Raw genomic sequence first — 27263 nt, forward strand, 5'->3', positions numbered from 1 at the left:
ACACATACACTCACACACAGGTCCGAAGAACAACAGAATCAAAAAAGAGAGCGACACCAACACTAAGGTGCGATAGCGCGGGTTTATTGGCACCAGGTGTGTTTGTGTATGTGAGTGTGTGTGTGTGTGAAAATTCGGGCCCCAGCGGCCCCAGAACATCAGCAGGCGCTCCACGAATGTTCGAGCATCCAGGAGACGAGCCGGCGCTTGATCCGCTCGACCCGGAAGTCGGAGCAGTAGTTGACGCACTTCGAGTTGAACGGTGGCGACAGATGGGAGTGGAAGACCAGGGCGTGGTACATGTAGCCGATCGAGCACATGTGCACCAGCCGGAGGACGGGGAGGCGCTGGAGCAGCTCCATCCAGCGCGGCCTCACCGCGACCGTATTGAGGTGATGCTCCCAGGACATCTGCAAGAGGCAAGAGGCGACGGTAAGTGTGGATGTAGGCGGAGATGGCAGGCGCGAGCTGACCTCAAGAAATTTGGTAAATCCAAGCGTAAAGATCTGATACTTTGGGTAGAGCAGGTAGGCGGCGCCGCTGAGCAGGCCGGCGAGCCAAGCATGCCCGGGACGCTCCCGGCCGGTGGAATGGGCCAACCAGCAGCTGATGCTGCGGAAGCTTCCGACGTAGGCTGCCAGAAAGAGGGGCAGCGCTGGGCCGATGGCTTGCCGGAGCTCGCGGGCAAATCGGGCAGGCTCTCCGTAAATCAGGGAGGCTTTCGAGACGAACGCACGGGCAGCTTCGATGGTAAAGCCTACGAGTGCGTACTTCCAGACGCCCTGTAGAGAGAGAGAGAGATAGAGGAAGCCATTAGCCGTAGACACATCAAACGTGTTTATGGAGGCACCACACTCACATCCAGAACGTATGCCTGGCACGATGCCTCGTGCAGACAGGGTGCGGGAGTCGGTTTGCCATCTTCCGGAGCCGTTGCCGGGTACATGATCCAGAACTGGTTGACGGTTTTCGCCCGCAGCACGTCCATAATCTTGGCACTGAACAACATGAAGCAAACCGTCGCCCAAAGTTTCGACTGGCGAAGTAGCTGCAGGCACCGGAGTTTGCTCTTCTTGATCATCACCTCCAGCATCATGTTGAAGTAGGTGATGCCCTGCAGGCGCAGATGGACGTGCGGCAGCTTGGGCACGAGGGCGGCACTTACCAGACCCGGTACGCCCATCAGACAGTAGTAGTGCAGCCTGCCGAAAAGTTTACTGTTTGGAAGAGCAGGAGGTGATCGTCAGTGGGAATGAATAAAGCGTGGCATATAGACACGGGGGCGAAAAAAAGGAAGCGATCCTACTAGAGTAAGCACTGCAGCGTCAGCCCACTGATGGCCTGGATGTACGTTTTGAACGAAATTGACGCGTAGGCCAGGATATGATTGAACCAATACTCTGCCGTGTAGCCGCCTCCCTTAACCAGCGGCGGTATCTGCGTGTTTGAGTGTGAAAGGATGCTTTGATTGAAGTGTGTGTACTGTTTTGATTGGTGGTGGTGCTGCCTTCACGGCTCCACTTACCACCAGCAGCGTGAGGTACAGCTTGTAGCTACCGGGCAGGAGCGTTTTCGTGATGCCGACGAACGACTGCCAACAGGTCGCGTACTCGGGATGGCACAGATCGCGACAGGAGCGGCCCGCCGTCACTCGGTAGAAGCACTTGCTCAGCTCGGACATTGTTCTGCACTACGCCACGTCCTACACCATCGACTTGGTACGTCTAAATGTGGCGTTTGTTTGCTTCGTTCTGCCGGGCGATGGTGCTTGCAAATTATGCACACCGTCGAACGAAAGGTCATTGACATGGAGCCGCGCAATGCTTGGGACAGGCCGGTTTCCGTCACGCGATCGTAGCGGTGGCAGCAACAGTGGCCCTCTGTTGGCGCATTGGTACCGAACTCGACACACAGATGACACTAGTATGCTCGAACTCAGCACGGTTCTATCGTTTCTTTGGTTGAAATCAGGTAATTAGCTGTACAACACCTTAGCAAACAATATCACTCGCATTACGGAGGCTTCATAACAACGAATAGTAAAATCTTCCCTTCCTTAACACAGCTAGCTTTAAACCATTGATGTAATATTAACACTTATATAGAAAACTACGTAGAACAGTTGAGAATAGGGAGATGGGGATAAGAACATGGTAGGAACCAATGCGTCGTCGGCGACTCAATGTGGGGCAAGATATCGGGCAGCAAAGTTTTCTGATGCAGTTCGAGAGCTGGAACAGTCGAGAGCAAGCAAATTGAATGATCAACAATAGTCCATGAAGCAGACTTCAAAGATTCTAAGCCGGCACACTCACGCATAATTCGAGCAGATGTCGATAAACTTGTGGGCGAATTTGGACATGGCCCATGGGTAATAGGCACGGGAGTACGTAACGTAGCACATGGAGGCGATCCACACGAGCGAGGAAAAGGAAACACGATCGAGTCGTTGTACTAGCGCAACCTTGGCGTACTTCTCCGCCAAAAAGTTCCAGTGTGTCTGAGAGGAAGAAAACCAGACCGTTTCTTAGAACGATTTCCAGAGAGAGCATAGGCTCTGTGGACTTCAGGCAATGCTTACCTGTGTCAGTGCACAGACAGCTAGGTTGAATATGTTGTAGCTCGGATACACGCCGTACCAGCAGCCACTGGCGAAACCGGCCACGGTGCTATCATACTCCTTCACCTGCTGTCGGTGCCTTGCCAGCAGACACGATACCAGCTGTGCAAAAACAAAAAAGCAAATCAAAATGCAATAAACTTAGCTGCCGTCAAGGAGGACTTGCACAAAGGAGCAGTGCGCAACTCACTATACGTGAGTGGGTCATCTATTAGTTGGCCTTGAACCGTTTTGGCGGTTTACTATGAGCGAGAACTTCCGCGAGAGCCTCTCCTTGATCAACACTTACCCGAAAAGTTCCGTTGTACAGCGTCAAGAACAGTATCAACCGGTAGCGCAGACGAAGTAGCGAGCGCATCCTTTCCGCTGGAGTCTGCTGCCACTGGCCTACCGTCACTATCAGCCGTCTTGCCAGCTCTAGAATCGCGCCAAAGGTAAAGTACGTGCGCATGCCGCTCAGTACGTAACGTGCGCAGATAGGCTCCTGATGGAAGCAAACCCGTCGGCACGGATGTTCGTCCCCGTTAAGCTTCTGCTCGGCCGTCGTGTCGCTGCGGTTTCGCCTAATTGGCTGGATGAACCAAAACTCCGTCCGGTGGCGCGTTTTGCGTGCGTACCGTGCGATGCCAGCACTGAGCAGCATAAAGCAGACCGTCCCCACGACCCGAGACTCGCGCATCCACTCGATCACTTTGCTTTCGCGCGACTTGATCCAGCACTCGAGATTCTGTGCGTTGTGAGGTGGGACAAATTTATAGCGGAATGACACAGCAGGCTCGCGCGAAAGCCCTAAACAGCCTACCCACTTACCGCCACGAAGATGGCCTTCGCGTGGGTCGTCTGCACGTACGCGGGCATCAGAAACATGGCACAGGACCCGAGCAGCGGTGCCAGCGAGACGGAGAAGTTATCATGGATCCGGCCCGTCATGCGCATCATCAGACAGAACGCACCGGTCCAGCAGTTGGCGACGCACAGCGCGTTCAGCATCATGGCGGCGAACTCACGCGTCGTCTGCTCGACGCTCGCTAGCGAAGCGGCCCGTCGATGGTAGATGAGCAACAGCAGCCGGAGCACCGAGATCGGCAGGAAGAAGTGCACGTTCGACCGGACCGTACCGAGTAGGTTACGCCACGCGAACTGGCCACAGTCGACGCCTGGATGCAGTATCTCCCGGCAGGTAGCACCCGCGAGCGCCTGATCGAAGTACTTGCTTAGCGCCGACATCTTCCCGACATCGACTTGAACGGTGTTGCTGCTGCTGCCGTAGGCCTGCTCGCTCACTACACTAATGGGATGGTGCGGTGTCGCACCGTACCCTGGAAGCTAACGTTTGACGGCCCCCGTCTTCTGTGTGACCCTGGCTGGAGGGGTGGGGGACGAGTCTGACGATGGCCGTACAGTCGCAGAGTGGAGCAATGTCGCGAAGCAAATTCGGCCTGAACTCAACTACACCTTAGCATTAATTACCCGTCAAACCTATCGCGTGTGCGCGTGGAGTTACTACGAGCAGTTGGATTAGCGCGTATCGTTGTCTCTCTATCTCTCTCTCTTCCTCTTTCTCTCTTTCCTTCTCTTTCTCTCTCTGTTTCTCCTTCTACAAATCGCAAGGGTGTAACGGAAGCGGTACAAAAAAAAGTAAACTGAAACCTCTCTCGGTCAGCTAAACACTTGGAAGTATAAATGCATGGTAATGGTAGAAAATCGGTACATCGACAATCGACAACAACCGTCCGGCAGCGCTTCTATGCGCACGGCAAGTACAAATTCTCTCCCTGCCACCGTCCCTCTCACCCCAGCTGCTGTTAAGTTAGGGGTTGTCCGGGCGAGGTCGTAACAACAACAGACACAGACGATTCACACAAACCGGTAAGCAATTTCAAATTCTCTCAAATTTAGCGATTTGTTACGATCTCCGTTGGGATGGCGTGTACGGTAACGTCAGTCGCAGTTTGATAAGACAAAACACATTCGCATGACGAAATCAATTTGCCTTTGCTTTATGGGGCTCCAGTCGTGTGGAGAGAAACGTTTAATTTGTCCATTAAAGCCGTCGGTTACAAACGTGTAGTTGTACCACACCCCCAACCTCCCTGAATAAAACACAAACTCAGACAGCGCGCGGGCTTTTTTTTGGCGCCCAAGAATTACTTTTTTATAGAGGGCGCTTTAACGATTTTTCTGGCCTTGTAAAAGAGCGCTAGCAATCTCTTTAAATCTCCATCACACCTGTGAACCGTACCAGTGACGATTTCGATTACACACACTAGCAGACCCTTCTATCGTTGTGAGATGCCTGTGGAAAGGTAGTACAACCACGTCCAGAAACATGCATTAAACAAGGAAAAAATGAGTACTTGTGTGTCATAGACCCACACGCAAACAAAAAACAACAACAGCCTTCCAAATAACCTCGTGCCCTTGAGCGAGCGGTTAGTTTTGCCCGCGTCTGCAAAGGTGAACGTAGTGCTATTGAGTGTGTTTTTTTTATATCCACCAGTGTAACTGCTGACGTTGTCAGCCGAGAGTGGTCATCTTTGTGCTTCACACCGTGCGATGCAGAGAATATTTACCATTGCAAACGGCCGCTTGGGACAGCAGCGTCATAAACTGGACGCTCCTGCAAATAACACACACGGTTCGTGGCGGGCGCACGATTTTATATTCTTTTTTGTGCGTACAGACAGGTGTGTATACATCACTGTTTCGTATGCTTTGGAGATACTTTTTTGAGTCTCTTAGCGTACACAAATCGGAGCCTGGAAAAGTGTGTCCCCCGTTTTGGTTGAAACGTACAATATGTAATGAACACTCAATCATGTCGGCAGCCGATTGCTGGATTACGGGTTGCACAAATGCACACACACACACATGGGTGTAAATCTTCCATCTTCTAAGCTACGGTAACTCAACGCCTGGCTTGGGATGATAAATGTAAACCCAGCGCAACCGCCGCCCCGCATCTCCTTAGAGTTCCAAGCAGCGCAGACATCCCCGGGAAGTAATCGATATAGATTTGTGGCGAATTTTGGGCAAAACCGGGGTGGCGCCCCGTACTAACCATCTTCGATCTGGAGGCATGCAGATGTGTACCTGCAGGGAGAAACGAGAAGCCGTTCAAATTAAGCCGTTTGAAATCGAACACAGTTGCCGTTGCCGGGCACTAATTTAAATTAGCTGTCGTCGGGCTTTCTGCCCCACCCCGTGTCATGGCGGCGGCAAACGTGGCTTTTTGATTTATGATTCATATCGGCTAAATGGATGCCCCGGTGCCTGACAAACATTCGGGTTGCTGCTGATGCTGCCTGTGCCTGCGGAGCAAGTAGTCTATCGGCCACGGACCAGATCTCTCAATAGCCACCAATGCCACAGTGCCTGGAGGGTAGAGCGAAAGAGATAAATGGCAAGAAGCCTTCCGGGCGCGATCCAGGATTTCTGGTGAAAGGCCGTTACCGAACGCCATATCCAATTATCGTTGGCAATTTAAAGTCAGTACGTAGACCCATCTCCCCCTTTGCTAGTGGCAGTGCATTAGGCTCTGCCGAAAAGGTACACCAAAGTCGTACAGCTCTTCTTTGCCGGGCGCATGAGGGATGAGATTTCAAAAATTGATGCCATGCTAATCAAAGACAAACCTGGTAGCATCGGAGTGGTGCAAAGAACGAAGCCTCTTTTGTGATTTCGACAACCACACCGATAGGTACGGATGCGATCCAACCTCAGCCCTTCTCAGTACAGTGTTGGTGTGCTTGCATCGGTTACGGGGATGTAATCATGTTACAAACAAATCTCACTTGCATGCAAACAAACGGCTTCTAATGAGTTTGTGTCTAGCCCCAGCCAAGCTTCTGGTCCGCCTTCAAACGCTCCAGAAGTGCGGAACCTTCGCCAGGGTCCCGCCCGGTGACTCTGTGTATTCATTTCAAATGGCTACTTTGCCCCCAAACCTTCCCCCTCCTCACCACTCCCAATCGTCATCTTCAAATCCTTGGTTCAATTAGTTCAACAACTGGCTTCCATCTCCCTTCCTTTCCCTCCCTCTCTGGCTCTCTAAAACCCCCTAATTGCATGATATTCACAACCTTAGAAAACCTACTTGGCAAGAAACGAAGTACACCGTGGTGAAGGGGGAGGGGGCGAGGGACTATTAATCGAAATCGTCAATCGAATTTGAGCCCGTCTTGTCCCGGGCACATTTGTCTTCATTGCATCTGCTGCTGCTACTTCCTGCTTCATCGCTTGGTCCGTGTGGCGGGGGCCTGTATGTCATGGCCGCGGAACGATAATGATGCGCGCTGCTCCCGGATCATCATCATCATTCCGGTTTTCGGCATTGGCGATAAACTCACCGATAATGTGCTCAATAAACATCCGGCCAAACGCCGAGAATTGTTGTCTGCTTGTATGTGTGTGTGTTTGTGTGTATGTGGGGAGCGAAATGTAGCGGAATCAAGTGGAAGCTAAACACGAACACCTCCCTGGAACCGGCTGGATGCATCCGGCTGCCTGGCACCGGAGCAGTTAATTACTTTGCAGCAGAAGCTACAGTCTGAGTATGTGTGTGTGTGAGTGTGTGTATGTGTGCTAAAGCATCTTCCAGGCGGTCGTGGTGGCGAACGACGGCGAGCAGTCGAAGAAGATCCTGATATATGTGGAGAATATTATTCATTATGTAAACATTAATTTGATGATAAGAGTAATTTGCACTTGACAAATTATGGCTATATTTTAAGACATTAGGTTTGCGGCCCGTGCAAACGCACCGTCCGTGGGCCTGCTGCGTTTGAGGACGGTCCGTGTGCCGGGCGCGTTGCATGCTTTCAGGCGCCCGAACCGGATGACGCGCCCGGTCGAAGGAAAAGCCCCAAACTAATTCGATTACCATTATCGTTAAGTGCCTTTCTGGGGTGATGGGGGGAGCGCTAGGCGCTTCCAGGCATTTGGCCGCAATCTCGCGCACATACACACACATACACACAAGCCGAGAGCTACCGAACGGTTGATTACCGGAACCCGTGCTAGGTTTCCGGCGACTGTTTTGAATAATCATTACCGGTCAACGCCGGAGATTGGGCTTCCGATGGGGAAGGGGCGAGATGGGTCACACGGGTGGACGGGAGTTCCTCGGAATCGGGCGCCTGCATTGATTTTCCTTCGGGCGTCCATCGATTTATCAATTTGTCCTTGTCCCAGCCGGTCCCAACCCGGCACCAAATTGCCCGTCCCGCGTTAAATGGCCTCCTAAACGCCCTAGCGTTGTTGAGCGGGAAGCCCGAAGCTTAACCAGGGCACATCAAAACAAACCGTCAACAAATGCCACACAAACGATTGCGCTAAACGAGTCGTAAAAGGGCGAAAAACCATCAAAATTGCTTGCTGCGTTTGGGCACACTAGCAACGGTTTCCAGCATGTGTGAATGAATGAGCAAAGGAAACAAAACAAAACAAAAAAGCTAACCGGGGGCAGCAATTAATGTCACCTCGTGTCCCGCCGCGTAGACACGCAAGCTCGCACGGATGCATCATCATCCGGTTTGCAGATCGTCGAATGTAATGCCCCGAGAGAGATGCGCATCTTCGCTACCATGACGATGGCATTTCCACTGTTTGGTTTCTCCTAACGACGGTGGTGCGAAATCCTTCATATCCCAAAGGGACGCACACAGACGTGCGTAAAATCCATCCAAGTCACTGAACCCCGATCCCCGGCCGGAAGGATCAAATCGCAGTTGTGACACTGCCTTAGCCAAATGCCAACACACTCGGCGCAGTTTAGCCCGCCGACGGGCAAGCGTTGCCTGGGCCATTGTGTCTTCAAGAATCGTTGTAAGGAGAGTGAGAAGTGGGGTCGTGTTTTTTTTCGCTGCTGTAGTTTTTCCTTCTCCATTAGCTTTTCCCCCTCCCTTTTGTTGTGGATTTGTGTTTGTCGCCCTAGCCGGTGCGTGCGATGCGGGCCCATTCATTCACCCCATGCCCAAACAACCGCGCCCGGGCAAGATCTTAATGTTAGGTTTATGAATTACAAATTTCCGCCTGCTAATAGGCAACGCTTCTTTCCGCTGCAAGTCCTTGGGCACCCCGCCGTTTGTATGTGTGTGTGGTTGTGCTTGTTTTATGTTTTACTATCGATTGTATTTCACTCGAAAATTCAACAAGCAGACGAATGAACAGAAGAAGGGATAAAGAGAAAGAGAACAGAAAAAAAAAACAGAACCAAAATCGTGTTCCTCCCGAAAGTGTCAAAATAAGAATGACACACAACGGAAAATGCTTCTCCCTGGGAAACGGCGCCCGCGTGTGTGTATGTGTGTGTGTGTGTGTGTATGTGCACGTTTTGATCAACCAGCATCACCCGTCTGACAAGGCAAAAGGATTATAAATCTTGTCCAGAAATCGCGCTGGCGTTTGATTTTACAAGCGCCCCGTATCGGGTTTTATGGCCGCCTAGTGGTTTTTATTTTTGACGACGCGCCTTGTAGTGGCGCACACACACATGCAACGTCCTGTGATCTAGGACAAACTCCCGTACTAACTCGATTTCGGATGCTGTGAACCATAAAACTGCATCGACCACGAGTGTCCGTGGAGGCAGACGGGAGCAGGAAAGGGCAGGAGTTTTGATGCAAAACCACCAAACGATTGACAGTTGAGTGTGTCGTCCGCTACACATCCATCGCGGGACCATCGTGCATGGTGCATCCGACCACGGTAAAGTATGTTTTATTGACCGCTGTGCGCTGATTGCCGATTTGTACGCCCGAGTAGCTCGGATTGGAGGCGCCATAAAATGCTGTAAAACCCCATTGCGCTTACCACAAACGCGCTACTGGACGCTTCGAACGTCGCCGGAACTATCGATCTATGGCGGTCGTGATCCGAGCAGGATCACGCGTGTGTCATGCTAGTCAATTTCCCATACAGCTGCCTTCCTTAGCTGCATCGTTTGTGTCTGAAAAGCACTAAAACGCACTAAACCGGATTAGGATGGCCCTAGCGACATGTAGGTGAAGCTCGTAAAACGCTGAAATTGGAAGTTTGCAAACTACTCTTTACGGCCGGAGACGGGCCAAGCTTCCTTTGCGTAGTGCGGCTGTAGAGTCGTCGTAAAATGCATGCTCGCTTCAGTGCACCTTATCGGCGCAGCAATTGCACTGTTTCTAAGCACCCGCTGAAATGTCTCAACTGCCAACGCCAGGTATGTCATCATACCATATCAGGTGAGACCTGATGTGGCGGTTTAATGCTGCACCCAGTCCCACCACCTTCACATTCGGCTGCAGAACTGTAATCGATAAAAATCTTGAAACCCAGATAAAACCGTACAGATCGCCAGGCAGAGTGACAATCTTGGGGCGCTTCAACCAGTGGCAATCGATTGCGATTCGATCGAAGCGAATCTTGTGCCGAGAGGCAGTGGCAACGGAGCGTTCCATAGCGCCCACCGGAACCGTGTGGCAAGTTCTGGAGAAACCGATAATAATGTCAGAAGCTATAACAATTATCGATGATAATATTAACTTTTGCTTTTCCGGTGGGGATTTTTTGTTTTTACGACCATCCTTGTTACTGTCTCACGGGTCCATCGTAAAACAAAACAGGAACAAAAAAGAAATCCTTTCAAATGCCACAGCAACCAGGATTGCCGTGCCACAGAAGTCAAATGGGAAAATAAACGGGGATCGCTAGGGAAGAAATTATGTCTGTGTGTGTGTGAGAGTGTGTTTTTTTTCGTTGTTGACAGTATGAAACGAAGTTTGATGGTTTGCAAAAAAACTTCAGAACGAAGCAGCTCACTCTTGCTTAGTGGGTGCGTTCGGATGTTTAATTTCTCCATTGGCCTTTCTACCACGACCGGGACAAAGGATCTCTCATCTCCACGAGCAGGGCTAATTATGCTGGCTGCTGACCTTTTGCGTGCACTCCTCTCCCTGCTCCACCCGCTTTAATTGGCGCTTTGTTGGCGCTGCTCGACCATTTTTAGTAAATGTAACAATGTTCTTTAACCGGATGGATTGCTGAATAAGGCAAGCTATGGCAAGCCGTCTGGAATTGTGCTCCGGGGCACAATGGCACTTTTGGACTCGGTACCTTGCCCTTATGTTTATTGTTATGGGTTATTAGACGTTAAAACAATTGAGCAACGGACAGTCCTTCTGCTTTGTGTGTAAGTGGTCGTTAGGATGACCTTTCTTTTTCCAAACAATTACATTAGTGATGGGTAGAGTTGACAGAAATCTGGAGTCAACTCCGATCCGACTCCAATAATTTCGGAACCGACTCCGGAACGTAAGTCCGCCCAGTCTGAAGCCGTCCTAAGTCGCTCGGAGTCCGGAGTCGGAGTTGTCCGGAATCGTCCGGGATCGGCCTTCGAAATTCTTGGAAATTTGAAATGATTTCGGTCGACTCCGATAAACTCTGAACGACTCCGAATGACTCCAACTCCGGTCGACTCCGGCAAACTCCGGGCAAGTCGTCTCCAGACGACTTTGAATTATTTCAAACGGCTCCAGACGACCCCGGACGAGTCTGGGTGACTCCGGGCGACCCCAGATAATCATTATCGTCCGGATGACTCCTGTTGACTCCGAACGACACCAAACCTTACGACTCCGGATAACTACGAATCTGGACGACTACGACTACGAATGACACCGACTCCGGTCCACTCCGGCAAAATCCGGACGACTCTGGACGACTCTGGGTTACTCCAGACGACTCCGGACAGCTCCGGATGACTCCGGATGATTGCTGTTGACTCCGAACGACACCAAACCTGACGACTACGACTACGAATGACTCCGACTCCGGTCCACTACGGCCAAATCCGGACGACTCTGGACGACCCTGGATGACTCAAGACGACTCCGGCCAACTCCGGACTCCGACTCCAGACGATTCCAGGCAACTCCGGACGACTTCGGATGACTCCGGACGACTACGGACGACTCTGGACAACTCTCAACGATTCTGGACGACTCTGGATGACTCGGGCGGAACTAGTGGTTCCCATTTTCCTGGAGTCAGAATCGGACTAACAATAGTTTTAGTCGGATCGTAGTCGTGGGTGCGCTCTAGTGAGCACATCACTAAATCACATTATAGAAAGCTGAACCATTCAACTTAACTTAAGAGCACTAGCGAGAGCGCCCGGCAGTATGCAATCTGAGCTTCTTATGATGCTTTAACTTATGCAGTTTGTATGACAAATTGGCGATGTTTTCAGTTTTAAGGATTGGCAGGCAACCGTTGAAGCAAACCAACCACTACAGATGCAGGGAAATTACTGTCAAGCTCCTGTCACTCTGCCCCTACGGCAGCAAACCAACGGTGTGGCATATGCAACCGAGACTAAAGTTCAATAAAACACCAATAAACCAGAATCGCGTTTGAGATCTTTTTCGTATCGTTGCCTTAGCTTAACGTTTTATTGATTCCTTTCTCTCCCTCTCTTATTTGATTTATCTCTATTTCTCTCTCTCTCTCTCTCTCTTTATATATATATATATATATATATATATATATATATATATATATATCTCTTTCTATCGCTCTCTGCTCTTCCAATCGGTGAGGTGTGTGTTCGGACCATCTTAGGGCGAAGGGTTCGCATCTACCAATAAAGAAAAAAAGGAAACACAAAAACGATGCTTTAAAACCCCTTTCCTGCCGGATGGTTCCCATTCTACCTCATCTCCTCGAGGTCCTTGTCCCGAAAATGCTAATGCTGCGCTACGTTAACTGCAGCCCCGATAGTTGTCAGGACAGTTGTCGAATAGAATTTATGTTGTTGTGTGTGTTGCGCTTCGCCATTCATCCAAATGGGTTGCACACGTACACACACACACACATACACACACATACACAGTTCATGCGTAACTCCCCGGGAAATGTTAGGGGTCCCGCGAAAAACAGCGCTGGGTGGTTGGGCGAGTGGTGAAAAAAACACAAGTGTCAGTTGGCCTTTTAGGTGTTTTTTTTCTCGATCCCCTCCCCCTCTCTTCCTCCCGTAGCTATTAAAAGCCATTTCGGGAAGTGGGGTGAAAGAATGTTTAAAACGCTTCATCGGTAAAAAAGGGTTTTTATCAGACCTGCGATGTAAAACCGATAAGGGGAGTTAAAAGAGCACAAAAAGATGTTCACACACACACATAACATAACCAATAAAATTTGGCGCGGGGTGTGGATAAATTGTATGACAAAAAAAGAAAAGAAAATAAGAGGATAAAAAACAGACTTAACAAAACTACAACCTAACAACAACAAGGCACAGGGGAAAAAAGGTAAAGAACCAAACAACCGAGCAAGAAAAAAAAAAAGAGAAAAAAAGTGACAACAATTTAAACAGTTTAAAGTGCCATTTTTGCCTCACACAAACACTCACAATTCGCGCAATCGAAACCCATAATGGACGGGCTGTTAAGCAGCAAAAAAGGGCGAAATACACAATAGAAAAACACAACGCGAAACCAACCCTTCTGGACCCTCCGGAAAATAGGTTAAGCTGTCAAGTTTTTCGTGATTGTTTTTCTGCACGCGAGCGCGCTCGTTGCGCTTTCTAAATCAATCGAATTAGACAATTTTATTTTCGTTCAGTGCACCCTTTCGCGGGGAGGGGACTTTCTTTTGGCCCTGTTTTTTTTTTATTGGCATGTACATCTATGCCGATGATCCCTCAATTCGCACTTGGTGCTCTTTGCTTGGTTGGTATTTTTATTACCACGCGCGTCGTCCGGCGTTACCCCTTTCGCCGGAGCGCGGATGGAATTGTTACACGATTTAGTGTTGTTATTTTTTTCTCCGGGGAGGATTTATGTTACAGTGTTGTGCAATTTTGAAAACATTTGTGCTGGACTCTGTGTCAATGCCGCTAAAAAAACGGGAAAGAAAAGAAATAGGGGTTTGCAGTACTTTTGCGCTGTAGAGTGCCAATTTTGTCGCGGCTAATCGAACCGCTGGCCTAATGGATTTAGACAACAAATCATCATCACCGGGTCACACGCGCGCAGGCAGAGCGAATTTGGCAGCGCCGTCCACGCGGCAAACGCATCGCATCGCACTGTCACTGACGGACAATAAATAAAGTGTCGCTGTCAAAAAAAGGTGGAACGCTGCTGATGGGAGCTAGGCGGCATAGGCGTCCGTCACCAATTTACGGTCGTTTCTAAATCGTTCAGCAGCAGAGTAGTGGTATCCCCACCCAATGAGATCCTTTAATAGGGAAGCTTAATGGTTAACGGTTTTGCCCCGGGTACGTTTAAGCAGGGCGACGAAAAAATAAAACGCCGTACTGCAAATCGTTTTCCACCGCTCCGACGTGATAAGCCGAGAGATTAATTCGCACTGTCCCGGCGGAAATGCCCATCAAAGTTAACGCTTATTGCAAGCTTCGATGTTCCAACCACACGCGATGCAAAGTGACTATCAACAGCTTTGATCCCGCTATCTGTGTCGCGCTAAATGTGATGTTGATGACTGGTTTGAACGGGAAGCGAGAGAGAGAGAGAGAGAGAGAGCGCAAGGAAGGCAAGAAAAAAGGACCAAAAGCCTTCACGGATAACCCAGACGAGTCGAGCTGTCGATCTGATAGCGCGGGACTGCTCATGCCTCAGTAGTCGCCGTCGTTTCGACGGGATTTACGCGCGGGTGTTCTGACTAATTAGAGGATTTTGTTTTTATGCGTATCACATTCGCTGTGGGTGTTGTATCAGGAATTTCTATGGGGGGGGGGGGGATGATTGGGGATAAGTAAGGTGGGTGGAAGAGTACAATTTGGCAGTTTTGGACAGCAGCAGAAATTGTTTATTACGATACGTTACATCACGCTGCGTTACGTTACATGACGTTATGCTTCGGTTGATTTTGTCCTGAAAGCAGATTAAAGTTTAGCTGATATGTTGGATGTATTGGGTTAGTTGAAACCAAATTATAATGTCATGCATTCGTTGGACATTTCTACGGAACGACTTTAGAGTACACTGATAATTGGATATCAAGTTTTAAGAAACACAGAGGTTTTGATGGGCGTTAGTAAAATCCGTACCAGAGTAGCTTGAGATACAGAACTACATTAGCGATTAGTTACCTACAAATGAACGTTGAGTTAAGGGTATTAAGAATTGGAACCGGGAATTAATTTCAGTTGTAGAACGTTGAGTGCGCGTTTTTCAGTCACAAAGAGCCGTAATTTCCTATACAGTGGTATCTTTGATAACGAGTACTCTTTATAAAGAGTTTTTCGGATATCGACCAAATCAAAATGCTCAACAAATATCTCTCTTAACGAGCAAAATTTCACATAACATGTGTTCCTGGTACATTGTTTGGTGCCGTTGTAAAATTAAGGTCACAATCGGTTGGCATTGAGCAGATTTTAATTTTGCTTTTCGCTCAGGCAAAAGAGAGATTCGAGATTCGAAGTAGCATTTAATAAAAAGCTATTGCCATGAGGAATAGTGTCGTATTCACAAGTGTGTGGTATATCGACGAGTTTCTTGCTGGAACACTGGATGTACTTGCTCGTGAAGGCGATAGTTTCCCCTTGGAACTACTGCCACTTGTAGGAATTTCATATGACTTCTTAAGGGGTGTGAAGTGTAGATTTGTTGCCAATAAATTTCTAGCAATCATTAATGACTTTAGTATTGTTGAAGAATATTTACTATACTAATTTCTCAATTGTGATTAAGTTGGCTTGTTTTGGAAAAAAAAATCTAGCAGGTACCGATATTGTTATTTGTGGGTAACGTCGCTTCTAGTAATATTTTAAAACATAAGGAATGTGTTGTCTGAATTCTTAAAAATATTCAAAGTCCCGTTTTTTTTAATATGTGTCTCGTTTTTCAACAACTTCATCTGGTCAGCCTATGGTCAACGTAACATTGTTACAATGGCATTGCCACTTCGATTTTCGAGTTATTGGTTTTCCAGCGAAACTTTATCCATAAGCTCGGTGTTATGTAAGAACAATAATAGCACTTTTTTGTTAAAGACACTTTCAATCAAAATAGGATATTGCACCGGTACAATAATATTTTTGAAAAAAAAAAAGAAACAAAACACTTTTATATCGCGACAATCGGAAGTTTAAGCAACCAACAATAAACCGTAAATACGTGTTGAATAATAAAATTCTCCCTTAGCATCACTTTAGCCGTAGATTCCGCGGGCTGCTAGGGCGCACATGGTATGATTTGCTTCGAACGTAAAGGACAACCCGCCGTGTTGTCAGCAACCAGGGCCGAGATTACGGCTGGCTGACTGTTAGGACGACGGGAGTGGTGAATCCTGGCCCTGGAAATTAACACCAAGGATCATCCACCACATAGGCAGAACTCGCAGCATCTCCCCCCGCTCGACCCTCGCTGTCAATTAGTGGTAGCTAGAGGAACGGCCAGACAAACCAAAAAAAAAAAAAAACAAAAAAAAAACAAAAAAATCATGAATGGTAGAGGTGTTCGCACAACGCATACACATGTCGATCGGGACCTGCGCCGACAGAGGCAGCGGTGGCTAATCTTCTCATATTCAAATTAATTATCAAAGGATTACCCGCAGTGCAAGACAGCAGCAATGTTCGTGCGTGCCGTCCATGACGGCGTCTCCACGTCTCCCGCCGCCCCTGTTTTGGCGGTGGTATACAGGTGGTCCCTGAGCCCCGATGGGGGTGGATGAAGCTGTTCACGGACGGCTTGGATCGGAGCGAACCGTTCACCCCACACGCGCGGTTGCACCGGTGGTGGATAAAAACTAATTAAAAATGCTTCGGGCTGACGGCGGGCGCGACGATAATCCGCGGTCGCCGGTTTAAAATTGAAACTCGTGTGGACGCGCCGGGTCGCGCCGAAATCATAACAGATGGTTTCGCGATGGGTTTTGCAAAACCGAACCTGTTTGCCGTCACTCTCGCAGAGCTAAATGCAGGGGCTGGACGGTCCTTTGGCAAACCGCTAAGCGCTAATTAGGAGAGGATTTCACTTTTGTAGGTCTAGTGATGCAGAAAATAAGAACTTATTCGAGAGCACGAACGAGTGGCAGGTGACAAAGAAGCTGGTTTTCGGTGTTCCGACCCAATGCAGTGCGATTACAATGTTTAGCTTTGGTATATTGTGTGTTGCTGCTCCAGCAGCCAAGTTTTAAAACTCTCCTCACGCACGCGCCACCACGCTCCATAAGTTCCAATTTGAAACGATGAACTCAGCTTCAACTCCCACACTTACCTCCACTGCAGGATCCCAGGAATACAGAGATCCCACGGGAGCGAGGCGACACCCTCGACGGTATAAGTTTTTGGTAGTAAATTTTTACGATAATTTATATTGATGCCACTGCACACGGCTCATTGCAGGATCCGAGGCGAGAACGTCCAGACGTGCACGTTTTTTTGCGTTTTGGTACCCAACCAGTCCACCAGTCGCTTATTATGGCTTCAAATGGTGATGATGATGTGGAGCAGCTCCTTGCTTGCAAGGGAAAGAAATTGTTGCACAAAGAACGGCTCCCGGAGCGCTCGCTAGCGTCCAGGAAATCGAACCATAAGCCAGCATCAACGAATGCCAAAGTGTGTAATCTTGCACCTCAAGTCGTTCGCAAACTTTTAAGTGTCAATCTGCCGTGCTGGATGGGCTGGCAGCAGTGGTGGTGGATGTCAAGAAACTGTTCAAGTGGCCCAGGGCAACAGTTTGCTGGCAGTAGCAGCATCAAAACGCCTGGGAGATTTGCATTTGCCCGGGGATTGGATGCTCCGTTTTGATGAAACAGTCGATCATAAATCACTACCAGCCCGAAGTGGTGGCCTTCTTTTGTTGCAGACACTTCAAGCGGCACTGGCTCGTGGACAAAGTGTCCAGGCTAGCTGCCGCACAGTACAGCGCAGCACCAACACTAAGTGGCTCGAGATGCAATCCTTGACTTGCCGGTAAATGTGCGACAGTAAAACTTTCCCGGTTAATAAACGAAATAAACTTCCTCAACTGCGCCACGGAGGAGTTGAGTCATCATCGGAGGAGTTGAATCATCACCGGAGGATCCCTTCTGGGGCGGAGAGAGAGAGAGAGAGAGTGGGGTCACCTGTCACCGCCGCTACCGTCACACGCGATGCAATAGTTTTAATGTGCAGTACAATCAAATTTTACGATTGCATTGTGCAGCACACTCTTCCTGGTAAGATGCGCCACGGACACACGTGTGCCCGCATCGCAACACCCGGGAAGAAACCCGTCACGTTCTTTGTTCGCTGCGAGGGGTTAGTTTGTTGCGAGCAGTAGGAAAAAAAATACCCCGCTTTGGGAGATTAGCTGACCCCGGCAGCCTGACTCTCGCTCCTCTAGCGGAACAGTACAGGCAATCCTGGTAGGTTGGTATTGGTAGTGGCTGCTTCACGTTGACGTTTAATCTTTGACACTTGGAATAAAAAAGGGATTATTCTAGCAAGCTGAATAGTTTATGGGCTTGTGCTGCGATGAATTCTGCGCACTATGACGTTTGTGTGATGCATCATTAACACATTACATTGTTTTGGTGTGTGATTTTTAAAATGTATTATTCTATCATTTCTTTATAATGGCACAACATTTTTATACGTTTTCCTTCCTAAAAGATTCCGTAATTATCAATATTTATTTAATAGTTGTTGAGGTATGATTTAATTGGAAAATGATTGAAAATTTCATGATTTCATTTTTTTTTTAATGACAATTTCAAGCATTTTTACGATTCTACGATCGTAGAAGGCTTTCCGATGGGTACATAATAAGCGTTTATATTTCAAAATTCAATTACGAGAGATCCTCGCCACGACCCACTCGAGTAACGACGATTCGCAGATACTACGAATTTGATTTTGTTTACTGATTTTAAAAAAGGTATCAGTGATAGCCACTCTTTTACGAAGATTCCCCAACTACCCAAACTTGTGCATTTATATCGTGTAAATTACTTTTGTAACTAAATGAATTCATTATCGAAAGTTTAGTTAGTTTCTAGTTAGTTAGTTAGAGTTTTAGTTGACCCTGTTCCAGGCAAACGGCAACCAGGCTACTTATTTCTCCAATTCTAAAAATCTGATTGACTTGAAATTTGGAATATGTGCGTAAATCATAGCCAAGTTTGTTTGAAAATTTTCTTTGAATATACTGAATTGAATAAACTTGTTTTAGAACTAATTATTCCAATACCTCTATTCCAAGCCACCGGGTTACCTTAGTAGCCAGCGACTTTGGAGGCTTATAGCTTTTGAAGGCGTAATCCAATTATGATGCAAACTTTTGATTAAAATTAAAGTAAATTATCTAGTATCTAGATAGAGCATACATCGTTTCAATTCTTAATCGAATTTAATTTAAAACCTTTTGAAGTTGGTAGAGTTTTTTTTTGTAAAAACCAGCAGTATTGTTTCATCACTTTACAAAAAAAGACTGCAAAATGGCTCTTAAAGTTATAACAACTGTATATTTTAAGCTTATTATAAGTTTTTCAGATGTTTCTACGAGCAGCTAAAAAGATATAGGAGTTTTAATTTGAGTAAAAACTGTTACAGCCCACCTGTCATCGTAATGTTATAAAATGCGTGATTATAACAAATACTTAACTTGCTGAATCATTTGTGTTTAAGTTTAAGTTTATAAGTCTATTGAACAAACATTAAAAAGAGTCTGAGTTTAAACTTTTTTTATGAATATTATTTGATGCTGGTGTCTTTCTATCATGTCGGGTTATAATGTAACGGTTATTATTCAAATAAAAATAATGAAATGGAGTTCTTATAACTGTAAGTATCATTTTGACGTGAAAGTGTTGTAAAGTACTGAAACAAGTTTTTAAGTCTAGTCATTTTTTTCTAAAAAAATCCTCTCAACTTTAAAAGGCTATACTTAAAACGATTTGGAGTTGAAACGATTTGTGCACATACATAGAAACTAAATAAGTTGCTTTAAATGAGAAATAAATGCTTTATGAGAAGATTGGATGATTTTGATGCAATTATTTCACAAAGTCGTTACAATTTGAACAGGGTAAAGAATTAATCCAAATTAAATGTGCTGTGTAAAACGAAAATCAGATTATACATTGCGATATTTTCTGTGGAAAATTGAATGTTTCATATGAAATGCGCATGGTTTGAAAATTCCGTAATAATGTAAAACGCAGTTAAATGATTGTGATATTAATTTTTGTAAATTGGTAATTAAATGTTGTACAATTCTTGATTGCGGCTTCAAAGCCCTAATGAAAACAATTATGGCAATATACCGTTGGAGGGTTGAAAATCATACTGAAGAAATTAAAAATTATTGCAAGGTTTTCCAAGCCAATCTACAATGTACACAGCGTTATTCATCACTAGCAAGATGTTTTTCAACAGTAGTCACTCGTTATATTTGCAGCATAATGAAATTTCAATTCTTCTACATGATTTTCAACGCATCACAACGAACTGTCAAACTCAGTCCAGCTTGTGATGTGTTGAAAATCATGCGAAATAACTGCAAAATGTTTGTGATGCAAGTACCACATTCGGCATTTGTTGGAAAACATCTCGCAAGCAATGAAAAACGCTGTTGACATTGGAAATTTATTCGGAAAACCCTGTATGATCGAAAAGAAATATCAGATTGATGTGGAATAGCATCATCCTTTTCTTCTTCTATTTGGCATAACGTCCTACGAGGACATACACACTTTCGAGACTTATTTCATTACCACACAGCCGAATAATCAATTCCTTTGCAACGGTGGGACGGTCCATTTCAACCTTGAACCCATGACGCACATGTTATTGAGTCGTTCAGGTTGACGACTATACCACGGGACCACCCGGAATAACATTATGAACTCAGTGAATAACAACGTTTATATTCAATAATGACTTGGAAACCCCTGTAAGACCTCAACGTCACTGGCTAACCGGGTAGCCCAGTTGCCTGGAATATGATTATTTTTCGATACAGGGTTATAATAGTTATTATAATATCATAACTTATTTCTTCTTCAACTTCGGTCATAACCTATGTATGGCAGATATTCGACAAATTACTTTTTCGACTTACACTTTGCTTTGGGTCCTTTATTCCAGTCCCAAATACAGTCGTATTTCGGGGGTATCCTCTACATACATACATAAATGCCAACTGACAGGTGATAAAGGTTCACGCTTCTTATATCAAATTGCAGCTCAAATATTACAACCAATAGTTTCAATCAATATAAAAATAAAAATCAATCTCGATCTTTAAAATCGTTAGGATTTGATACGTGCCCAACCCTCTAACAAACTATGGCTATCAAGCTCCGTCCTGATCTCCCAAGGGGATTAATTGCATCCAAAGGCCTGCCACATGTTGCAGCAAAGCGTTTGAAGCGCAATTGTTTACGGCTCAAGCGCTAAAAGGGTAGATGCACAACATTAACGCACCATATTGCAAATTTCTGCACCTAATTTGCATTAACATACCGCATCCGTTGTTAATAAATTTGCTCCCTTGCTGCCCGCTTTCACCGAGTGATCGTGCTGGTGAATGAGTGTTTTAGTTCGCCTTGTATAGCCTGTTTGATTGCTGTACGTGTTGCATAAAAATAGCGTGCCGAGAAGGGATGGGTTAATTATTGCTCATCGATCGATGCCAATATTGAACCACTTGGAAACAGGGATGAGAGGTGTAATAAATCAGCGAGTTAGAAGGATTCCCACCCGAACATATGCGTCCCTGTTTTCTGTGTGTGTGTGTGTCATGCAAAACAGCAACAAATAAAAAAAAACAAGCTGTGCTGGAAGGGGGACAGTGGGCCAAAAATTATGCATATTTTATTTATTACGTTAAGCGAGCGCGCTCGTTCGTTCGCCCTACCCATCGCACTCTTGGCTTCCTCTCTTTTTTGCTCTTTGGGCTTTTGGCTCGGTTGCATTTGCATTTGAATTGGATCATCGCGTCACCCGCGGGCCCCGGGGTAATTAGCGGCTTGTTTTCGTAAGCATGCGAGAACAGCGTTGTTGCGTGAGTGAGTGTGCGCACGCACGCGCCATACGCGCCCGCGCCAACCTTCTGCTCGACCGCTTCGCTTTGGTTTGCAATTGGAACCATTTGTCCGTGTGTGTGTGTGTGTGTGTGTGCGTAATTCCGGTGCGCAAAATGATGCTGGTAATTAATATTTGGAAAAATTCATAATTGACGCAGCGCGAATGGGGTGAGGGATAATTTAATACCTTCCACGCGGATTGTTCCGACGCTGGCGCTGACCGTGACAAGAAGGATCCGCCAACCCCCTTGGAACGCCTCGGGGTAGTGTGTGTTTTTTTATCGCCACTCAAGGATCTAAAAGCCGTCACGCCGAGGGAAGTGAATTAATTTCAATTCTACACTCATTTAAGGAAGCGTGTTTGGTGTGAAGCGATGATAACTTTTAAAAAACAATAACAACCATGGTGCAAGGGCTGGAGGGAAAGTATCAGTTTACAAACTGCAGGATAATGAGAAGGCCACACGGTGCTGTTTTTTTAAGCATCCCTCAAGAATCCCTGTTCGAAAGACTAAGTTTTTGCGCCAAAATAATAAACATTTTTTGTTGGGATACTTTATACCAGCGGTTGGCAAAGCTCGGCCCGCTGCAACATTCAATCCGGCCCGCGAAAGATTGGAAGAAACTATTTGTTTACAAATTACTGAAGATCTTTTTGCGCAATATTTTATACTATCGTACTCTTTACAGTTTAATATTATGTACTATGGAATGACGAACCGTTTAGTATATTCGAACTCGAGGTCAATATCCCCGTAAGATTTGATGAAAAAACGCATTTTTTCAGCTGGCTGTAGAAAAATAACTTGGAGAGATAATTTATTTACATATTATTCATTTTCAAGATAATTGTTAAGCTTACTTGCCCAAATAAATCTACGATTTTGAGTGTTGCCTTTCGTAAGTTATCCGAAATCATCATGGTGGACGAAGACATTCGTGTAGGGATGATTTAAGTTCTACCCTCGATTTTAATCAATTTCTTCAAATTTATCACGACAAAATTGTTAGAGTAGAGCTTTTGCATCATGTTGGTCCAGAAAAAAATCGCTAGGACACAGGTGACTGATGTTGCACCAGTTTGCGGACTAGGGTGTCAGATCGAAGTCCTGCCGAAATTCACCTGAAATGATTGCATTGAGTTTTGGCGACATTGTTTGCCGCTGCGAAGCCAGTGGATGCGATTTATAATCCCTGATCTGTTTATTTAAGTTTCCCAGGTACTATTGCACTGTTTGGCCGGTTGCATTGATCTCCCGGCCGAGCTAACGCAGTAATGTAGCCACTTGTCCCTTTGTTTTCATTTTCAGCTTCTTTTGGAACCTCAGAAATGAACCTCGGCTTTCTTTCGATGCTTTGATTGTTGCCTAATAGTGCCAACATGTTGGCGACCCAAATGCCGAAACGGGCTTATATGGCGAATACAAACTTCCGCACGGAGTTCATTTTAGACGCTACGGGTTGCCATTATTTGTCGCGCACGGTTCTAAACGAAGTTACTTCACTATTTTGGCCAACATAGTTTGAGTTCAATTGATCGAGGTGTCACATTTTGTCTGATGACTCGTGGGGTACTACTTTTCAAAGTGCAGTTAACGTTTTATTAGTGCGGATGAAGATAAATCCATGAAAAATCAACAATTTTTGTCCATTTGTTTTCAATGCAACCGTTATGTAATATTAACATAACACAATTTTCGGAATGAAGGAGGTCGTATACGAAATTTTACATATATTTAAGATTAAGACTGGTTGCAATAAATTTATTTCAAGGTTTGAATGCGACTTTGCGATGGAAGAGTATTTGACTTCGTCAACGCAATACAGGCAATACAAAATTTTAGATATACATGTTTTAGATGTAGTGAAATAGCTCCATTTTTTTCGCGATATTTTTTTCTGCTATTTCTTCTTTCTTCTTCTTGGCCTGCTCATGTACGAGTACGTCTAGTAGACATGGCCAGGTCGCCAATCCGTTTCTAGGAATCTCGGTCCTGGGCTGCAGTCCTCCAACCATGGCTGCTTCCGATCTCCGACAGGTTCGACTCCACCTGATCCAGCCAACGAGCTCGCTGTGCGCCTCTACGCCTCATGCCAAACGGGTCGATGACGAGCACCTTCCTGGTGGGGCATGAGTCCGGCATCCTCATCACGTGCCCCAGCCATCGTATCCTTCCGGCTTTGATGACCGTCAGGATATCAGCACCGCCAAACAGCTCAGCTAGCTCGTGGTTCATCCTCCTTCTCCACCTTCCCTGCTCGCACACACCGCCAAAGATAGTCCTTAGCACCCGCCGTTCGAAAATGGCGAGTGCATTGGCGTCCTCCGTTAGCAAAGTCCAAGACTCGTACCCATAGAGGACTACCGGACGAATCAGTGTGCGATATATGGCGCATTTCGTGTGTTGCTGGAGTCTTCTGGATCGCAGGAGTTTGTGGAGCCCGTAATAGGCACAACTACCCTGAACAATGCGCTTTCGAATTTCGCTGCTTACGTTGCTGTCCGAAGTTACGATCGTAGCAAGGTAGCAGAACTCCTCTACCACCTCGAGATCGTCGTCGTCAGTTGATACTCTACTTCCGAGTCGGGCTCTATCACGGTCAGAGCCCCCGGCAAGCAGGTACTTTGTCTTCGTCGCATTGATCCTCAATCCAATTCTCTCGGCCTCGCGTTTCAGTCGGGTGTACGCTTCGCACACCGCCGCAGTTGTACGTCCGATGATGTCGATGTCATCCACGAAGCATGTTCGTCACTTTCACCCTGCACTGCACCCCGTCCATAGTGGCCCTCAACAGCCGTATCAGCTTCCCAGGGAATCCGTACTGCTGCATGGTGTTCCATAGCTCATTCCGATCTATGGTATCGTATTCTTAAATTCACACAAATCAGTTGGATTTCTTTTTATCTATTTTAGGGATATTTTCGATCGTATTTGAAAGCAAAACAAATTGCTTTTTCTTAAGGAATCAGTTATCAATTTATCTGACATGGCATTACTTATCCATAATGAATATTGATCATTATTAAATGCACGATTGCCTCGATAATTTTTCAGCCGTTAAGATATCATCAAGAAGCGATATTGCTCTTGCTTTGTTATTTTTTTGACTGATCACACTTTTGCCCCACTTTTGCCGTTCCTCAAATGATTAAACATAACGATTAGTTTTTAAAGTAGGTATTATCTTTTTGGCACCATGCTTGAATGATATAATTACAGAAAAACAGCAATAATACAAATCGCATTGCTTGATATCATTAACCAATTATTTTGTTTCAAAAATTGTATAACGTAGTAATTTAAGTGCAATAATAAAAAAAAATCTGGCCCGCGGCTCTCGATCAATAACAAAATTCTGGCCCTTTGCCTCAAAAGATTGCCGACCGCTGCTTTACACCGAGGGATGCTTTCGGAGCTGACAAAAGCGGTACGGTTCTTTAAAATGTAAAAAATCTGCATTTTTAAGCATGTTTAAGACACGATTTTGCGAGTACAAAATTATAATAAATAAAAAAAAGCATTAAAAAGCGAATACACCAAATTACGTGACCAATTCCGTTTAAAATGAACATTATATTTGTTCGCTAAGTTAATATTTTCACCAAAACTGATAAAATAAATCGTATCATTACACACGTTGGCCCTTGTTGTTAGCCATCGTGTTGCTGTCGACAATCACGCACTTCAATTTCTCACATTTGCCGAGCGAAAGCATGGTAGATCGCGCTTTGGTTTCTTCTGTTTCTCCGCACCAGAAGCAGAATCAAAATCCAAATCGAAATTAATCACCAAACACTCGATAATGTCCCACGGGGGCAACCCCGTCCCCATCCATTCTCCACGCGCGCAGGAGTGTGTTGTCCGGCCGGCCAGCGCCCGTGGCCGCCGGAGTGATTGATGATCGGACGCACCCGACCGGAAGCGTGTCCCGCTCGCAGTAGCAGCATAAAGGAAAACCCCGAAATGGTTAATGAATACCGGAAGCGCAGCCGATGATGATGCGCGTCGCGCCATCGCGCCGAGAGTGCGAATCTTTTGTTTCGCTCGCTGAGGTTAAAGTAAGGTTTGGGGGTGGCTGGTGAGGAGTGAGCTTGAGTGGTTTCGGTGTTGTCCGTGTGGGTTGCACGCCGGCACCGCTTCTCCCGCCCGGGGCTGAGATTAATTAGGGAGGCGTGTGCGTTGCGGCGGATAGCCGTTGAATTTAAAATAACTTCGTCACACGCCCCGTGAAAAATGATGGTGATGGCACATTTCGCCGGCCCGTGCGAGAGCGATTAGGGTGTCAAGATGTCTGTCGGGCATGTGTTTCCGTTTGCTGTGTCCTTTGTCGGCATACAGTTAGGTGTTGGACTGAAAGTGAAAGACACTTTCCGACTCCGAGCGTTTGTTGGTCGAAAGTTAACCCTTAAGGGCCGATTAATTAATTGCTACTATCATCATATTGAAAATAAACTAAGCGATTGATAAATGCGACACTCATAATCGGAGGATCCTCTTCACTGCATCGATTTATTTGTCAATCGATGTCACTTTTAAATGTCACCCCATTTGTCACCGTTGCACCCCAACCACACCACCGTACCAGGATAATGTTTCATTTTCTATTTACTTCAGTTCACTTCTTCCAGCACAACCAGCAGGGCGAAGGATTATAACAAACGAGCAAAAAGAAAAAAAGGATTCGCTTCGGCTTCGGTTGCGGGTTGCCGATTGAACGACGCTTTCCCACACGGGCGCACTTCTTGTAGAAACCATTTATTTGCCCATCGCCCGATCTATCTCAATCACGGTGCACAGGCAACACGACAACCGTGGCGAATCGGCAACGGCGGACCATTCGGCCATCCGCTTTGCTGGTACAGTCACACAGGCACATCGTTCCGAAGGCCACGCCACATTCACGCACACGCAACCGTTGGCAATTCGTTGCGCCATCGTGGGGTTGGTGAGGTCCTGTCGCTGAGAGTACAGTTTCCCATTATCGAGAATGTGGTTAAGGTTTCGCTGTGACAAAGCCGCTTGCGACACCGAAGGGTTATTAGTGGCGCCGATGATTGATTTTCGCTTGCTTCCTTTGCAACCCGATTGCGATTGATTCCCGGGGGGTGATGGGGCCTTTTGACGGATTGAAGCAGACAACCGGAACCACTTGCTGGGAGAGAGAGAGAGACAGAGAGAGAGAGAGAGAGAGAGAGAGAGAGAGAGAGAGAGAGAGAGAGAGAGAGAGAGAGATAGATAGGTTTTGAAATTCCCAAATTGTTGGACGCAAACCCCCAGAACGGCAGGGGTGATTATTGGTGGAATTCATTGTGAGACCGTTTGCTGTGCTTCTCCTTGCCCCAGAAGATGTATGTAGTAACGAAGTAATTGGCGAAGAATTTGACTTTCAAACAAAGCGATTCCAACGACTTAGTCCCGTGTGTTGCATACAGGCTTGGGCGGGAAAAATAAATCCCCTACGGTACAGGGAAGGAAAGCAAAGACCGATTCCTTACGCTGTTTGCGGGATGGGGTTGGTAGAACTATTTCCAAAGACATTCCTTAAGGTTTGGGAAAACAAACTCCCCCCCCCCCCTCCCATTAAATGGGTATTGTAAGTTCTGTCTTTCCCCTAAATTGAAATTTGGGAT

The 27263-nt window shown here is 46.5% G+C and overlaps 2 protein-coding genes and 1 long non-coding RNA gene across 3 annotated transcripts in view; all 3 read right to left on the reverse strand.

Moving 5' to 3' along the window:
• Positions 1 to 43: 43 nt before the first annotated feature.
• On the reverse strand, positions 44 to 1702 carry LOC120906668. Its single transcript, XM_040318515.1, has 5 exons — positions 1526 to 1702; positions 1307 to 1437; positions 860 to 1217; positions 474 to 782; positions 44 to 410 (listed from the first exon to the last, which is right to left on the reverse strand). Exons 1-5 carry the CDS (start codon positions 1679 to 1681, stop codon positions 159 to 161), a joined length of 1206 nt encoding a protein of 401 aa, XP_040174449.1. The 5' UTR covers positions 1682 to 1702; the 3' UTR covers positions 44 to 158.
• Positions 1703 to 2116: 414 nt separating this feature from the next.
• Positions 2117 to 4069, reverse strand: LOC120906667. The gene is made up of 5 exons (XM_040318514.1): positions 3431 to 4069; positions 2910 to 3347; positions 2582 to 2722; positions 2316 to 2500; positions 2117 to 2231 (listed from the first exon to the last, which is right to left on the reverse strand). Exons 1-5 carry the CDS (start codon positions 3845 to 3847, stop codon positions 2180 to 2182), a joined length of 1233 nt encoding a protein of 410 aa, XP_040174448.1. The 5' UTR covers positions 3848 to 4069; the 3' UTR covers positions 2117 to 2179.
• Positions 4070 to 26138: 22069 nt separating this feature from the next.
• Positions 26139 to 27263, reverse strand: part of LOC120906316 — a 35849-nt gene continuing 34724 nt past the window's right edge. Inside the window, exon 3 of the long non-coding RNA XR_005740072.1 lies at positions 26139 to 26785. This is a non-coding gene — a long non-coding RNA (uncharacterized LOC120906316). The remainder of the gene's footprint in view (positions 26786 to 27263) is intronic.

Source organism: Anopheles arabiensis, chromosome X (genome assembly GCF_016920715.1).
Source record: "Anopheles arabiensis isolate DONGOLA chromosome X, AaraD3, whole genome shotgun sequence".
NCBI lineage: Eukaryota > Metazoa > Arthropoda > Insecta > Diptera > Culicidae > Anopheles > Anopheles arabiensis.

Bases quoted from the DNA above. Each gene is read 5' to 3' on its own strand.
- LOC120906668 (XM_040318515.1), bottom strand. From the start codon at position 1,681: ATGTCCGAGCTGAGCAAGTGCTTCTACCGAGTGACGGCGGGCCGCTCC. The intron at 1,218-1,306 runs GTAGGATCGCTT...TCTTCCAAACAG, and splicing joins ACGCTGCAGTGCTTACTCTA to TAAACTTTTCGGCAGGCTGC. The intron at 783-859 runs GTGAGTGTGGTG...CTCTCTCTACAG, and splicing joins GCCAGGCATACGTTCTGGAT to GGCGTCTGGAAGTACGCACT.
- LOC120906667 (XM_040318514.1), bottom strand. From the start codon at position 3,847: ATGTCGGCGCTAAGCAAGTACTTCGATCAGGCGCTCGCGGGTGCTACC. The intron at 2,501-2,581 runs GTAAGCATTGCC...TCTTCCTCTCAG, and splicing joins CTGTCTGTGCACTGACACAG to ACACACTGGAACTTTTTGGC. The intron at 2,232-2,315 runs GTGAGTGTGCCG...CGACTGTTCCAG, and splicing joins GACATCTGCTCGAATTATGC to CTCTCGAACTGCATCAGAAA.